Here is a 16907-nt window from a genome sequence, read left to right as displayed (position 1 = left end):
TTCAGGGGTCGCCAAAGAGAATCAGTTGCCTCCATCTAACCCTGTCTTCTGCATCCTTCTCTCACGCTAACTACCTTCATGTTCTCTTTCACTACATCCATAAACCTCCTCTTTGGTCTTCCTCTAGTGCTCTAGTTCAAAACTCAGCATCATTCCACCATCTGTAACGATCTCTCCTCTGGACATGTCCAAACCATCTCAGTCTGGCCTCTCTGACTTAATCTCCAAAACCTCTAACATGTGTTGTCCCTCTGGCGTGAGTGTGTGTGTGTGTGTGTGTGTGTGTGTGTGTGTGTGTGTGTGTGTGTGTGTGTGTGTGTGTGTGTGTGTGTGTGCGTGCATACGTTTGTGTATCTGTGTGCGTGCGTACGTGTGTGTTTGTGTGTGTGTGTGTGAGTGTGTGCGTGCGTGTGTCTGTGTGAGTGTGCGTATGTGTATGTGTGTGTGTATCTGTGTGAGTGTGTGCGTGCGTAAGTGTGTGTGTTTGTGTATGTGTGTGTGTGTATGTGAGTGAGTGTGTGTGTGGGTGTGTGTGTGATGTCTGTGTGTGTGTGAGTGTGTGCGTGCGTGTGTGTGTCTGTGTGAGTGTGTGTGTTTGTGCATATGTGTATGTGTGTGTGTCTATCTGTGTGAGTGTGTGCGTGCGTAAGTGTGTGTGCTTGTGTGTGTGTGTATGTGTGTGTATTTATGTGAGTGAGTGTGTGTGTGTGTGTGTGTGTGTGTGTGTATGTGTATGTGTCTGTGAGTGTGTGCGTGCGTGCATATGTTTGTGTGTGTGTGAGTGTGTGTGTTTGTGAGTGCGTGTGTGTGTATGTATGTGTGAGTGTGTGCGTGTGTGTTTGTGTGTCTGTGTGAGTACGCGTGCATCTGTGTGTGTCTGTGTGAGTGTGTGTGTGCGAGTTTGTGTGCGTGTGTGTATATATATATATATTACATATACAGTATATATGTCTTCTCAAATATCATTTTGAGATTATATTTGAGAATATTTTTCATCATTTCTCACAAAATATATTGGTCTGAGAAAGGTTTTAATTATTTTTCTGATACTTAACCATTCTGAGTGACTAATTCCTAGAGTTTGCTCTTTAATTCCCTTTGGGGATGACAACAGTATATAAAATAAATCAATAAATCAAGTAAAATTTGTCAATTATACTGTATATAAAACAAGAGTGGAATAACAACAATTCTCCTATGGGGATTATTAAAGTACATTTGTTCTTCTTCTTAATTGACTTGCATTAATACCCATAGTTGTTTAAATCAATCCACTGGACTTTAAGAAAGTTCCTTGAAGACTTTTCACTTTTCATTGGAGAAGCTTCTTTAATTCTAGTGGTGGTTGGTGTTGCCTCAACCTTTGACCTCTGTTAGATGTGGTCAGTGCTATTCATATTCCAACGAAAATCGCAAAGACCCACCTGGCTTCCCAACGATGGTGGTTGGGTGTGCCAGGGAGTGTCAATGGAGTCGTTGAATTGCTAGTTTCACCAAGCCTTTGTATGCTAAAAGTGGTCATTAGCACAGATCTGATTGTATATCGGCAAAGATCAAGTGGCAGATGAACCCCCCCCGTTGAGACATGGCTTCTCATTGATATGGATGGCTTCTTTCACTCCTCATTCAAACCACCTGTCCTCCCTGTCCAAAATCTTAACAATGGTGTCCCCTAAATAAGTGTCTCTCTTCCCTGAGGTGAAGGAAGACCACCGAATCCGGTCCTGAGGACCTGACTCTTCTGTCCAATCAGGTCCTTTCAAAACTCAGCAGATTTACTCATGTGAAGTGCCTCATGCTAATGGCAGACACGTCTCTGAAATTCACAATTCAATGAGCCTTTGTATGCTCCCTGGCACGCCTAACGACTGGCATTGAGGAGCCTTGGTATTAGTTGTTGGAATATGAATAGCACTGACCACACCCAATGAAATGAAATGAAATGAAATCAACTTTAATGATCCCCAGAGGGTAATTGTTTTCACATTATGTAATTATCTGAATTAAAGCATTTTCTCTGAAGAGAGGTGAAACTTCTCCAAGGAACTTTCTTAAAGTCTAGTGGATTGTGTTCAACAACCTTTGTTGACCACGAATTGAAAGAAAGAAAAACCTGTTCAGAAATCTTGCACTTATACCACGTTTTCATATGATTTTGAACAGATTCCTCTTCATTTTGAGATTATATTTGAGAATATTTTTCATCCTTACTCACAAAAAATATTTGTCCAAAAGAGAAAGGTTCTAATTATTTTTCAGATACTGCACCCATCTGAGATACTGTACTAGCATCCAGATATTGTGACAGCATCCAGAAAAGAGGTTTTTCACATCAGCATTACTATGAATTTGAGAGGTTCTTGATTCAAAATAAAGACTAAACTTCAGACTTAGGCCATGATTACATTCATAAAATTAAAAATATTTGACCTTGATTTGAGATAGAGAACAATAAAAAATGTCAGTGACAGAAAACATTAGGTTTATTAAAAATGTTTTTTCAATATGAAATGACACACTCAATTCTCAGGAGAAAAGATCCCGTGAGATTCCAGCTAACGTGGTCATACAGAGACAATGTAATAGAGACAGAGACTGTAATAATAATAAAAATACAAACATTTAAAGCCCTAAAGAATGGGCATTAGCAGAAACGCCATGTTTCGGCCTCATGTTGCATATTGGGAAACATAGTGTAGTATGCCAGTTGTTACGTAATTGTGAACGTCTAATGTTTGAATTTGCTTGGCTTAGCCATATGTCAGTCATACAAGTAAACCAATGAAAATCTAGATCCTCCCCCAGGAGGCCAGTAGCTAGCCAATGGAATTGCTCTGACGTCATGCTAGCTATTTTGACTGGATTTCACTCACAATCGCCATCTTGTTATCGTCGACGGGCAGGGAAGGAAGTGTGTTGTCTACCTGCTGTGCGATACCACGAAGTCGCCGTTATTATTTCAACGATTGACCGTTGAAACATTTAGCTGTATGAGTACATGGACTGCCTGTTAATCAATGCCTTTGCTAGTGAGAAGGTTGGCGTAGTCTTTCCCTGGTCGATCGACTCAAAGATGGACGACAAAGCGGCGAGGCAAGATGCCTGCCGAGAGTATCAGTCCTCGCTGGAAGACCTGACATTCAACAGCAAGCCGCACATCAACATGCTGACCATTCTGGCCGAGGAAAACCTCAACTTCGCCAAGGATATCGTCGCAATTATTGAAGCGCAAATAAGCAAGGTTTTTATGATCATATAGAATATTTAAACTGTTTTTTTTAAATGCCGTATGTTGTGTATGTAGTAGCAGGCCCAAACGACGTGTTTTCTGTTAGCTTCTTGCTAAAACATGGCGGCCGGCGTTGGCTCCGAATTACGTTAACATTCCCCTGTTGTTACAACCATATTAAGCAGTGTGTTGACTCACTTTTTATGTATTACACTAAAATCTAGTTTATTTAGGAGTATAATTATGTTCGAATAGTTACTGTCGAAGCACGGTGTCGGCATTGGAATTAGCTTCACTTCCTGTCGATTAAACATTAGTGAAAATCCACCGTAGACAGTGAATTTACCTTATTTCAAGTAAATCAATAAGTAATCACTTACTGCTAGAACTTTGAATTTGCAGTGAATTAATAAACTTATTTTTTGGTGAAGTAAATGTAACACGAATCACTGGACTTGTTGGGACAGGACTGTGATTAAGAGATAATACACGAAACTTACTCGTTGAAGTCAAAATTAAAATGGTCGAATACCACTTGATATAACCACGTGATAGTATTTTCGGAATATTCAAAATTTTAGGTATTTTTATCCGATTTCTCGTAGCATGGGCACAAATGTACTTATTCCTCCCGACCATCCCAAATGTTTCCGGATCCGTCATTAGGAAAATAACATTTCAAAATTAAGTTAAAAGAAGTAGTTTGGTGACTTATTTCTCAGTTCACACTCACAGACTTCAGGTTTGATAATGCACATTTTTCAACTAATATCATTGGTAAATTCTTCTTTCATTCAACGTACTAATTCGTTGCGGTTTGTTATCTTAAGCGGTGGATTTTGATACTCGTAGCCCCGACTAATATTTGGGCCATTTGTCATTGTCTTCTTGAAATAAGTAGACCAAATCCGTTTATTTTAGTTTCAAACAAACATATTTCAAATAAAGTGCCGGTTAGCTGTTTGTTAGACACATGGCATGCCCCCCCCCCACCTTCTTTTGAAATCTATTTCAGTCAGCAGTTTCCTCAGTTACTTCTGTTGTCAGTGTTTGCAGTGGCAAACAGAGCTTTAGTCACTTGAAGCCGGATTGGAACAGAACAAATTTCTTTGCATTAATTCTCTAGTGATTTTTTGAATTACTGAAATGTCATTGAATGGTTAACATGTTATAATAAAAAATGTGAAATGTGCTTTTTGTCATTTTTTATTTCCCAGTGTAATTTATTGGTATGACTCTGTTTTACTGTTACTGAGCTGAGTTTGACTTGGCTTTATTGGTTGCACAAGTAGTATTTAATCAAATGACGCTGCACAGGGACAGTAGACTTTTTAGGTTAATGCGAAAACAAAATACTTGTTCTGTTTCCTTGTGGGTTGTCCGAAGGTTTGAACAACTAATGCGAGAAAAACTAAGGGGTAAAACTTTGCAGAGTAAAATTGAGGTCATGGAGTGACTGAGAAAATTTCACTGAATCGCTTTGGTAATGTACAAAGAGAGGTTTAAGGAAAAAACCCTCTTTGGAGGTAAAAATGCTCCCAAGGACTGGACACACTTTTTACCCTAAAGGACCCGTTTACCAGGATGGGAAAGAAGATTCTTTTTTACTCAGATCCCGTTTTGCAGACAAAATTGACTGATCGTTACAGAAGATTTTCTGCTTGTTTTGTTTTGGAAGAATCATGAACCATCGTGTGCTTTTGAAGAACCTCTAATTTTTTTTCCCCAGAATGAAGAGTATTACTTGGACTATTTTCCCATCTCAGAAGACTCAAACTTAGATTTTTTTTTCTGACTTGACCGGTGACTTTTCCACATTCTTAAATCCAAATTCACACAGTGGGTGGTGAAGGGAAGGACATTTGGCCCATTAATCCTATGTTATGTTATAATTTGAGTATTTGATCTGAAATGTTGCTTTTAACCCCTGTTGTTTTCTAAACTTGTCGAGTTCTCTATTGCTCCAGGCCCCATCAACCGAGAAGCTTCCAGTTTTGTACTTAGTGGATTCCATAGTGAAGAATGTTGGAGGAGAATACCTTGCAGTGTTTGCTAAAAACCTAATCACTTCATTTATATGTGTCTTTGAAAAGGTACAGTTCTCTTTGCTGCTGTTAAGCATTGTAAAAATATCAGCACTAAAGTCTTTTGCAGCTCACTTCACTTCCCTCTTGTTGTGTTGCTTGCTTTTTATGTGTCATCTCCTGCACTTTGCTACTGTGGACTCAATGCCATTATGTAATCCTGCTAATAAAAATTTTAATTAACATTTTTACAATTGTTTTTACAGTAAAAGTGTTAAAATCTTATTTTTAGTCATCATGCCCACTTTGCTATGATGCTGCTGAAATGTTCTAGGTTTACATTAGTAGCCATGGACCAAGACATGTGCTCTGTTTGTAGGTGGATGAAAACACTAGAAAGAGTCTGTTCAAGTTACGATCGACGTGGGACGATGTCTTTCCTCTGAAGAAATTGTATGCACTGGATGTTCGGGTCAATTCTGTGGACCCGGCCTGGCCTATCAAGCCTCTACCTCCTACTGTCAACTCCAGCATTCATGTCAACCCCAAGTTTTTGAAACAGGTGCGTATGAGCTGAAAACACTATAAACAAGAGTAGGACTGTGCTTCTGCAAACCTGTTGCACCCTGAAGTCTACATATTTGAACAGCTTTTCTTAAATCGTTGAGTTACGCAATCACTGCAGAAAGGTTACTGGTACATCTGAAACGTGAATATTAGAAGATCCGTTCAGTCATGGGGTAAATTCAGCTGTTTGTTCTGGAGAAGATAAGAATTAATGTCCGACAACAAGCATGTCGAAGGCTTGTGGTTCTCCAGAGGGATGTGCTGTTTTGCCCATTTGTTTTCTGCCTGGCTGTACACCGGCTGAACCTGTGGAAACCTGTGAGCTTAGTTCGAGGGACATTTGTATTTTATCGTCCTCTGATCTCACATGAACTCGTTGTGTCTGCAGTCCGAGGAGGTTTCCTCTCCGCCTCCCGTCCCATCCCCACAGCCTGCAGCTCCAGCTCAGGCTGCAACTCCTGCTTCAGCTTCAACTCCTGCTCCAACTCCAGCTGCAGCTGCAGCTCCTGCACCCCAGCCAACCCCCCCTGTCAGCCAGTACAGCCTGACCCAAGAGCAGCTGATCCGTCAGCAGCTGCTGGCCAAACAAAAGCAGCTCCTGGAGCTTCAGCAGAAGAAGATCGAACTGGAATTGGAGCAGACAAAGGCTCAGCTGGTAGGTCAAATTAAGGGGCTCTGGTTCAGGTCATTGGATCGGGATCGCTCTTTCGTTTTTGGGTTTGAGGGGGAGTAGATTGGGCTTTGTCGGTGTCCGGGTTTGACAGTTGTTGCAAATAAGGAAGTGCTTTCAGGCCAAGTGCCAGAAGCTGAAGGAGACTCTGCTACAAGTCTATTAGATGTGTACATAAATGAACTAAAATTAGTAAAGTGCATGTATTGCACTCAGTCACGTTTCCCTACACTGAAAGAAGTTCCAGCAAATTCTGGAAATTCTTCTTGAAAATAATTTTGTGTGGATTGTGATGAAGGATGAGCATTTGTCAGTTCTGTGCTACACCAGTGGTTTGTCCTGTTTCCTTTTAAATTTAGCCAAAATTCTGAATCTACCATATTATGATCACTGCCTCCTCATCATGTTGATAAAATCTTAGACGTAGTTAATCGTAAGTATTTTTTAACAGAGAAAATTGAGCTCTTGATAAACAGTTGAACTTTACAGTTCTGAATATTTATGGGTGAATTCTGAATCAGTTTCTCACCAGACTTAATTTATTGGTCTTTATTTCTACAGTCAGGAAGTATATATTTCATCTGCATCATTCACATGTGAAGATATTTTCTATGAATTCAATAAAAACACGACCAATTGTTTAATGTCTCAACAGGTTGGTGGGTTTGTGTTACCAACACCAACTCCATTGTCCACTCCGGCCACGCAGAGCGTAACCCCTAAGCCAGTTTGCCAACCCGCTCCAGCGGTCCGACCCTGGGTCCCTCCGCAGACACAGCCGGACCCCAAACTGTCCACAAGGGACCCTCGTCTAAACCGCAATGGGCCCCCAGCTGTGTCCCAGTCCAAAGAACAACTCACTGGGAAGAAAGCTGACACAACCACAACAGGAAGTCCTGCACCTATGCCTGAGAAACCTGCCCGGCCAGACAAGGTCAAGCCCCTGAGGAAGGAGGTGCAGGAGGAGAAGCCCAAGTCTAAGTCTCCTTCTCCGATGACCAAAGGCGTCCAGAATAAAAGCAAACAGCCAGAGGCGGAGATCCAGAAGCCGGCGGACACAAAGAAAGACCCCAGGCTGAGGAAACGCACGCAGGACAAGCCTGTGGAGTCCAAGGATGAGGAGATAAAGGAGAAAAAGAGGTCCATGGACAAGGAGAAGAAAGAGAAAGAGGAGGCAAGCCAGGGAGGAGACCCTCAGAGGTCGTCCAAGGGGGGGAAGCTGGTGAACGGCTCCGTGACCAAACACAGTCGTGAGGATCCTGTAGATCGGTCAGGAGGCAATGCCCGAACACACGCCAGGAAACGCACCCGCTCAAGATCCAGATCGCGTTCCCCTGCTGGGTCCCCCAAGAGGAAGGACAGGCGATCCCCCAAGAGCAGAACCAGGAGCACCTCCTTGTCCCCATCAGACCCCCATAAAGTCAACAAACCAAGAAGGGTCCGAACAGATGAACCAGAGCACGGCAAGCCCGGCCGAGACGACCGGCCGGCAGCCAAAAAGAACCAGTCGGAAAGCCGGAGGTCTAAGAGACCGGCAGAGGACCGGCGCTCCGAATCCAGAGACTCTCCACGGAACCATGACGGAGGCAACAAGGAGTCCAAGGATGGTCCTCACCGCTGGAGGAGCGGCTGGGAGGAGAACAAACAGTGAGTTTATCAGTTCAACAACATTCTTCTGTCTGATCTCCTCTGTTCGTTGTTTGTTGGCACAACAGTTCAGTGTAGTTTGTAACGAGGGTGTGTCTCTGTTTGTGGAGCAAACACAAATAGTTCAACAGTTTAATCTTACATCTGTTGTGTTTTTAGTCTGAAGCCCCCTGAAGACAGTCATGCGAAGCCTGGACCCCCCCGACACAAACCGCACAACAACCCGACTCGCCCTTCCACCCCCCGGACCCCGAAGCACCGCCTCAGCGTAGACGCCAACCTGCAGATACCTGAAGCCCTCAACTCCGCCTCCAAGAAGGACCTGCTGCGGAGGGTATGTCACACACACACACACACACACACACTCACACACACACACACACACACACAACCAAATATTCAAAACGGGCTTTTCTTTTCTCTGATTCTGTAGGCCAGTAAGCGTCTGGAGAGTGGGGAGATTTCTGAGGAGGACTTCCTGAACATGGCCCACAAGATCAAGCATTTCTTCCAGTATCAGGAGGAGAAGCAGCATCACTCTGAGAACTGGGACGACTCAGGCAAGTTTCCCAAGAAACTGCTGACCACGCCGGCCTCCGGACAGCCCCGCCCTCTCGGCAATATGGACGCAGCAGAGCTGTCGTACTACGAGCACAAGTCTAAGCTGAGGAAGACTCAGGTCAACCACCGAGTCACCGGCGAGGAGTGGGAGGGTGAGGCCAACGCGGAGAGCGAAGAGGCTGGGCAGGGAGAAAAGACGGGAAGCAGCCGGAGTGGCGGACACCTGCCGTCGCGCAAGTACAGCCGGACATCCCGAGATAGGCCAGGTGAGCTGAGAGGAATCTTTATGCATGACAAAAACTAAGGTTTAAGCAAGCAAATTTCTTTCATTCTGGCTGTTTACGGTTGTGTCTTTAATTCTGTGGTTGATGGCTCACTCAGGTGAAAGGAGGAGTAAAGACCGCGAGGAGCCGCAGCCGCCTCACGGCCCGATGATCGAGGACTACAACCACGGCAAAGAATTCCTCTCTCTAAAATCAATGCCCAGTCTTCGCTTCAGGAGACGAGTCGACCCCAGAGACTCCAGTAAGTCTGCAGCTTCCAGCTTCTTCATAGAATGGGTTCTGTTCAAACCGATGTGTGAAATTATCAGAGATCAACAGATGGAACTTAATCCCTTTGTTCTCTGGCAAAAAAGGCCAACTATTCAATGAGACAAGTAGCTTTTGAGGGGTTGTTGGTGAGGCTTTAAAACGTTTTGAGCAGAAGATGGTTTTAAGATTAGCTAAAAATAAATGAGTGGATAAATGAGTGGATATATATATATATGTTATAGAGAGAATTACATTCAACACTAATGAACTAAACTGACATTTTTGAAGATTAAGTGTGAAAATGGTTCGGCTGTGTGTACATTTTAAGACCTGATTTCATTAGATTGACAAAATAAGGGCAAAACTTTCGATAGGAATTTTATTTATTCAAAATTTTCTCCCCAAGCAGCAGCGCTATGTAGTTTTTACAGAAAAAAAAAACATGCATGGCGCAAAATATTATCATCTTAATCCTATTCAGTCCTCCACTCTGTCGTTTCTTGCTTTGAAGTTTTTGTATTTGTTTCCAGTGAAGCACTTGAAAAGCGGAGTGACGGCTTTAAAGCTCGGGGTTTAACTCTTTAATCTGTTTTCAGATGACCGCGAGTGGACTTCTCCGCTCATGGAGCGTTATGACGGGCGTGAGGAGAAGAAGAGCGGATACGCTGCAAAGCGTAGGTATGGCCCTCCTGCAGATTCCCGGCACTCAGACCCTCGAAGGCCAGAGGGACCCCCGTCTTCTGGCACGGTGGTCTTCAGGAACTGTCCGAGCCCTGCTGGTCTGGACCCATCGGGCCCCAGGTTTGAGCGCGAGCGCCTATCCCCTCTGCACCAGAGGGAGTCCGCTGAGGGGAGCCCAATACCACGCTTTGAGAGCCCCAATAGCGAGCACTCTGACGATGGACCCCTCAACATGGATGTACTTCCTTCCCACCCGCATCCTCATCCCCCTAAATCCATCCTCAAAGGACCGGCACGAGGACCTCTGTCATCCGTCCGACAGCACAGCAACTCTCCAGGACACACGCCGCCTCATGATGGGGGGCTTCACGGCTCCCGGTATGATGGGCCTGAACACATCGGCCCCTCCAGACCACATCCCCCGGGGTGGTACGACGTTGCGGGGCCCGGTCACTACGATGACGCGTCACGGTTTGACGTGCCTCTCCCCCAGGGGTCCAGCAGGTTTGATGGTGGCGGACCGCCTCATCACGGCATGCCAGAAAGGTGTGACGGCCCCCACATGCCTCGTGGTCCGTTAAGAGGTGGTGATGGTATGGGCCGGTTTGACCCACAGGGCCTGGGGAGGTTTGATGGCCCCCTTGGTCAGCAGCCGGTGAGGTTTGAGGGACCGGGGCCCGGACCAGGCCACTTTGAGCATTTCAACAACATGACCTCCGGTCCTGACTCTGGACCAATGGGCTTCCAGCAGCAAGGCCCCCTGTGCTTCGACGGCCCTCCTAACCAAATGGGTCCATTGAGGTTCGAAGGGCCTGGTCCAATCCACTACGACGGGCCCCTCCAGGCAGGACCCAGGTTTGAGTCGTCCCATCAGGGCGGGCCCCAGCTCTACGAGCCCGCCCCAGGCCAGCAGGTCCCAATCAGGTTCGCCGCGCAGCACAACCTGCAGAACCCCATGAGGCCGATGGCCCCATCCATCTATGAGAATCCCATACCCCCCCAGCAGAACTTCAACATGGCCCCTCAGCCTTTCCCAGAGCCCATGAACCCTCAGTTCCCCGCCGGATCGATGGCGTTCCCAGCTCAGTCAAACCTGCAGCAGTTGGGAAACTTTAACATACAGCCAGCACAACCCTTCAACCAGCAGGGCCCCGCCCCCTTCTACACCCCCACTGTGGGCATGCAGCAACCGGTGAGTGACACGTTGTTGAAGGTTATTTCGTTTGGTTTGTGCCTCAGCTGATCCGTTACAAACTACGAGGTTCTCTTCTTCAGGATCTCATGTCTTTCAAACATGTGTGAACTTGTTGCTTTGTTGTTTTTTAATGTTTTCTTGTTGTTTTCAGGTAAACATGATGAACCTCAACCAGCCTTTCCTGTCTCAGAACCCGGTGCCTTTCAGTCAGAGTAAGATCCTTACCTTCTTCCTCACCCTGTCTGTTGCTGCCTGATGTTCAGAGCTGCTGGTCAGCTGAGCTCAATGTTTCTGACAAAGTTTTCTGATCTTGTAGGTCAACAGGTCGTCCCTCCAGAAAACCACTTTGGTCAGGTGGACGTCAACGACCTGCTCTCGAAACTGATATCCAACGGCATCATCGCACCCTCGCAGCCCGACGCGGCGCTGACCTCCAGCACCGGTCAGTGGACTTTGTGATTTTTATTAGTTTCTCTCATTTGAACTGTTAGTCATAAAATTGTTTCTAAAACTTGTGTTTACTTCCCAGAAACCTCGACTCCGGCCCCGACGGCTTCACCAGCAGTGGAGGAGGAGGAGGAGGAGGAGGTAGAGGTAGAGGAAGACATCCCCGACCTCACCAGCTTCACCATCGATGACATGAAACAGTGAGTCCGGTTCCAGGCTTAAAGCTGAAATGCTATTGATCCAGTTTGAAGGTGTTGACGCATCCTGTCTGTGTTGCCTCCTGTCCTCAGGCGCTACGAGAGCGTGGTGACCAAACTGTACTCGGGGAATCAGTGCTGCTTGTGCAGCATGAGGTTCACCACCTCTCAGACCGACATGTACGCCGACCACCTGGACTGGCACTTTAGGCAGAACCACGCCGGGAAGGTCGCCAGCAAGAAGGTCACACACCGTCGCTGGTACTACACTCTCAGGGTAAGAACACACACACACACACCGTACGCTCGTCCTGTTTAACTGTCTTTAAAAGGAAGCACCAGTAACAATGAGTAAATACGGTTTGTGCGTTTGTCAGGATTGGATCGAGTTTGAGGAGATTGCCGACCTTGAGGATCGAGCCAAGAGTCAGTTCTTTGAGAAGGAGAACGAGGAGGAGGAGCAGAAGAACCAGGCGGCTGCTAAAGAGAAGGAGTTCCAAAGTGTTAAAGCCGCCAAGGACCAAGTGGGAGAGGTGAGACGTTAGACTTATGTTCGTCAGGAATTGCTTTGACGCTCCAAGTTCCAACAAAACCCGGCCGAATGAACAGAAATGATACAATTTCTTGTTTGTCTTGTAGCTTTGTGAAATCTGCCAGGAGCCATTTGAGACCTACTGGGTGGAGGAGGAGGAGGACTGGTTCCTGAAGAACGCCGTCAGGGTCGACGACAAGGTACAACTCGACACACCAGCGCCGGAATGTTCTCAAACCTGCTGTTCCTTCCTAAATACTTGCATTGAATTTAAACTGAGTTTGTTTTCCTTCCACAGAACTTCCATCCTGCGTGCTTTGAAGATTACAAAAATGTAAGAATTGAAATAATTGATCCAAAAAAAAGTAAATGATCTTTGAACTTTCCACCGTGTGAACCTCTGCCGTCTTTCTCCTCAGTCAACCTACATCGACGCCACACCGTCGCCAAACAAGTTGCTCACCGATCACCCGCTGAGCGCCTTCGTAAAGGAGGAAGCAGAAGAGGAAAGCACTTCCTGTTCTGTCGAGGCTGCTGCTGCTGCTGCTGCTGCTGCTGCTGCTGCTACAGAAGTCAAACAGGAAGTAGAGCCTCAGACTGTCGAGCTTCCCGACGTGAAAAAAGAGGAAAAAGACGATTTATCTGATGTGCAATCGGATCAGAAAGTGTAACGCTGCTGCTGCCTCATCCTCATCTTTACTTTTCAAGAGGGGACGTGTTTTTTATCACGCAGAGGATGAAACTTCAGCGACTTGAAGTTAAATACATTTTGGTATTTGGATCAAGCGCGACCATTTACGGTCTTTTGTGAGTCAAATTGAAACTGAACAGAAATGTTTATTTAAAAAAGGAAATGCTTTTGTTCCCTTTGGGTAAAAGATGTAAAAGATTTAATTTATAAATTAAAGTATTTTTGGTATCTCTGGCGTAACAGTGATTGAGTCTAATGACTGGTTTGCTGCCTGTTAGTCTGTAAATACCTGAATTGATTATTGATCGCTAGTTGCAGGTGTTGGCTTGTTTCTGGCTGCGTTTAAGGTAAGCATCATTTGATCGGATGACTGAAGACTCACCCGCTTACCAGGAAGCGTTTCTTCACAGGACCAGGCTTTTTCTTTTTCGTTGGTCTCGACTTGATCTTCAATAAAAAGAATCTGAAACTTCTTTTGTGTTTGTGTGAACAGTGATTGTTTTTTTTTTGACTTCAATTAATTGTCATTTAGGTTTCAAAACTAAAAAATAAAGGTTCATTGGAATTAAAGTTTTGTATCTTGTGTTTATTTCATGTGAATGAATGTGACTTTTGAATACTTCCCTCCAGAAAAAAAACTAAGCACTGTATATATTCCTTAAATTACATTTAAAAAAATTGCGGAAAAGATTTAGATTCAATGCAAAACAAGTAAACAGTTTCATTTGCATTTCGAATGGCAATGTTGAATAAAAAGCATTTGATATTTTATCAAATCAACGAACATATTTTAATACAGCATCTCTTCTGCACAGATTATTAATGTCTGAGGCAGTTGTTTGAATATTTCCAATATTTACATATATGTATATTCCATCAAGTTCACCTCAGAAGAAATTCAGAACCTGCGCTAAAACTTAAGTAGAACAATTTGAAGAACTATCGGTCAATACTAAACTCCATGAAGCGAAGACTTCAGCATTTTAGTTCTTGTTCCATTGATGTTACTAAAATTATCTAAAAGCTAACAAAAATACATTAGCTTTAAGCAGAAATACAGAAGTACATAGAACATTTTATATACAGTGATTAAAAAATGTTCGAACACAAAAAGGTGATTGAAAGAATCTGGATTGAGTTGCTCAGAATTTAAAATTGTAAAACTTCTAGTTGCAGCACATTTTAAAATGATGTTGAGCCGCGTCAGTGCTTAGTTCTGGAACTGCTTTGAGTTGAGGATGAATATGTGATGCGGACCCATCACCTCCACAGCCGGTAAACTCCCAGAGCGATGGCCAGGCAGCAGAACACGGACGCTGGAGAGGAAGAAATATGTGTAATGAAGTCCGTGATACCAAGCCCCGCCTCTCAACATTGTTCAGCCAATGAGCTGTTCTCAGCTGTTTAACATCCAGCCAATTGATGAAGAAGTTTACCTGCCAGGTATCGTACGGTCTCCAGTTTCAGAGACTCCAGGACAGTTTTAAGCGAAGCCACCTGCAGGTCCATCTTCTTGTTGATTTCCATGTTGTCAAGTTCAAGGTCTGTTTTCTGATGATGTCATCAATTAAACAGCCAATCACTAATCTGAATGGTGACACTAACTTGACACAGCCATTGTCAAAGGGCAGAGTGAAGCACTGTGTTTACTGTAGTGTTACAGTCTGTTACCTTCTGATGAAAGTCTGTGCTGGCCTCCATCATCCTCTTCTCCTGCTCAGTGAACTGATGGAAACATAAAACCAGCAGAAACGAGCATTTCAGGGGCTGTCGGATATTTTCGGGATGATTTAGATTGTTACTCAGATGATCCAAAATTAAAGTGCTGAAATTTAGGAACTTCTTTAACTTCATTCGTTACCTAATTCTGATTCAGGTGTGATAAAAAATGTCTTCTTCTGCATTATTCGCTCCTATGCAGAAGACGTTATTCTTCTTACCCTCACCACACATCACAACTACAATCGAACCTTTAAATTCTTCACATGCAGCACCCTGATGACACCAACAGAGATCAGTCTGTAGGACTGAAACATGTTCAGACAAACACACCATGTCAGAGATCCTGCTGCTCTCCAGGTTGATGTCCAGTTTGGTTTCTGCTCGGACCCTCTCACACTCCTCCTGAACGAGAACATCCACAGATGCATAGTCATGTAATGCATGTTTCCATAGAAACTAGACTCGCTCATCACTTTATATTACAATAATCTAACTAGTAACAACACATAATTCTCACCTGTAGTCTGTTCTTCAGCTGCTCCAGCTCTCGCTTCATTTTCTGAAGGAAAATAAAGAGTTAGAAAAGTTTACACATCCAGGAAATCATAGAAGATCCTTGATTTCAGTAAAAGTATCAGTGGAGTGACATAAAAATCCGGCCGGCATATTCAACCCTTCTTTATAACAGAACTCTGATATTATCTGTTTAATAGAGGGCAGCTCATATGAGTCCGTGAACATTTTCTCCACTGGGAGGACAATCGTAAAGACTATGAAATTGTTTTGCTTCAATTTTAAATTAATAACAAATTACCAATGAGATGAAGATATTAAAACCAACAACAGCTGAGATTTAGTAAGGAGTAGGAACGTTAAGTACCGTGTTTTCAGACCGGAGGTTGGCAAACTCGCTTTTCTCCAGGATCACCATGTCCTTCCTGATGGAGTCCAGATGAGCCATGATCTGCTGCAACGCAATTTCCTAGCAGACAAAACCCAATACCCACCAGGTAAAAAAAAGAACTGGACTAATTAAATAAAGACTTTATCTGTAAACTGCATATTGCCTGAAGTTAGAAAGAAAATGTAATGTTTTACTTGGTGGGCTTTGGTCACCAGGTCTTTATAGACAATGTCCATGTTGGCTGTCGTCAGAGTGACCAGAGCAGAAACGATCAGCTCGGCTTGACTCTTCTCAAAACCTGGACAAAGTAAAAGCAGCATTCACTCAGAGACCAGGAATCAAAGCGTGTACACGCCAAAATCATGTGACAGGTCATCTTTATTTTGAAGTATCAGCTCTGTTTTAAGATGCTATGAAAAGAAAAATTGGTTCTCTGTAAGACGGACAAAGGTTTAAATAATTTATGAATTATTTATTTTCCCACCGCTGCTCTCCAGCTCTATCACCATAGCATGGGAGTCGAAGGTAAGTTTTCGCTGCTCCAGAGGCTTTAATTCAACTTTCCTGAGGTCAAAGGTCACCACAGGTGCAGTCATATGGAAGTCTATCAGAAAGAGAAAGGTCTATGCTTACACTTCCGCAACACCATTACCCAGCAGGCATTGCGATTGAACAACAGCACAGACAGTCCTCTCTCTCTCTCTCACCTCTACACCTCCCGACCCACCGCAAGTTACAGCGCCGCAGCAGCGCGCTCATCATCACTGTTTTAACGAGTTGAAATAAAACTGACTGAAGCACTAACACACCGAGACAGACTCAAAGCGAGGACGCAAACCCGTTGGCACCTCGAGAACACAGGCAAAGACGTAACAGACAGGACAGGAAATGACAAACTGAAGTGGAAAGCGCGAGTCGTCACGATGCTGCATTCAGAGCTGTGGGAAAGTGAAGAGCTAAATTGTGGTTGAAATAAGTCGGCGTTCATTTTTGCATTTTTTGGGGAATGTTAAAACAAGTGTATTATGTGTTTTTGTTTAAAGAAGCCTAATCGTTTATGGAATACGTCAACATATTTATTTAATACTACAGATGGAACTTAGTTTTGTTCAAATGCATTTTTTTCTCTTGAAATGTATTGCTAGAATATGAATTAATCGACCAATATTTAATATTACTTTTATACTATTGGCAAAAACGTGAACGAGTAATCTACGATTGAACCGTTCAAGTAATACTACAAATAGATATAAATCGTCTATTACAAATTTTAATTAAAATCTGTCAACAACTCTAATGGTTATTTT

At 44.0% G+C, this 16907-nt stretch overlaps 2 protein-coding genes across 2 annotated transcripts; one reads left to right on the top strand and one right to left on the bottom strand.

Moving 5' to 3' along the window:
• The first annotated feature begins 2891 nt into the window (after positions 1-2891).
• On the top strand, positions 2892-13123 carry pcf11 (PCF11 cleavage and polyadenylation factor subunit). Its single transcript, XM_068330696.1, has 17 exons — positions 2892-3241; positions 5197-5322; positions 5633-5815; positions 6209-6475; positions 7146-8137; positions 8297-8471; positions 8571-8964; positions 9080-9223; positions 9828-11104; positions 11259-11319; positions 11424-11549; positions 11637-11754; positions 11845-12028; positions 12129-12284; positions 12391-12483; positions 12582-12617; positions 12703-13123. Exons 1-17 carry the CDS (start codon positions 2999-3001, stop codon positions 12952-12954), a joined length of 4827 nt encoding a protein of 1608 aa, XP_068186797.1. The 5' UTR covers positions 2892-2998; the 3' UTR covers positions 12955-13123.
• A 455-nt stretch (positions 13124-13578) lies between these two features.
• ccdc90b (coiled-coil domain containing 90B) lies at positions 13579-16607 on the bottom strand. The gene is made up of 9 exons (XM_068330697.1): positions 16308-16607; positions 16085-16204; positions 15795-15898; positions 15577-15678; positions 15214-15255; positions 15027-15098; positions 14646-14699; positions 14411-14525; positions 13579-14290 (listed from the first exon to the last, which is right to left on the bottom strand). The coding sequence occupies exons 1-9, from the start codon at positions 16360-16362 to the stop codon at positions 14235-14237; spliced, it is 720 nt and encodes a 239-aa protein (XP_068186798.1). The 5' UTR covers positions 16363-16607; the 3' UTR covers positions 13579-14234.
• Between the last annotated feature and the right edge of the window lie 300 nt (positions 16608-16907).

Source organism: Antennarius striatus, chromosome 13 (genome assembly GCF_040054535.1).
Source record: "Antennarius striatus isolate MH-2024 chromosome 13, ASM4005453v1, whole genome shotgun sequence".
Lineage (NCBI taxonomy): Eukaryota > Metazoa > Chordata > Actinopteri > Lophiiformes > Antennariidae > Antennarius > Antennarius striatus.
Note: the sequence above shows the minus strand (reverse complement) of the source record. Positions and strands in the feature narration are given on the sequence as shown.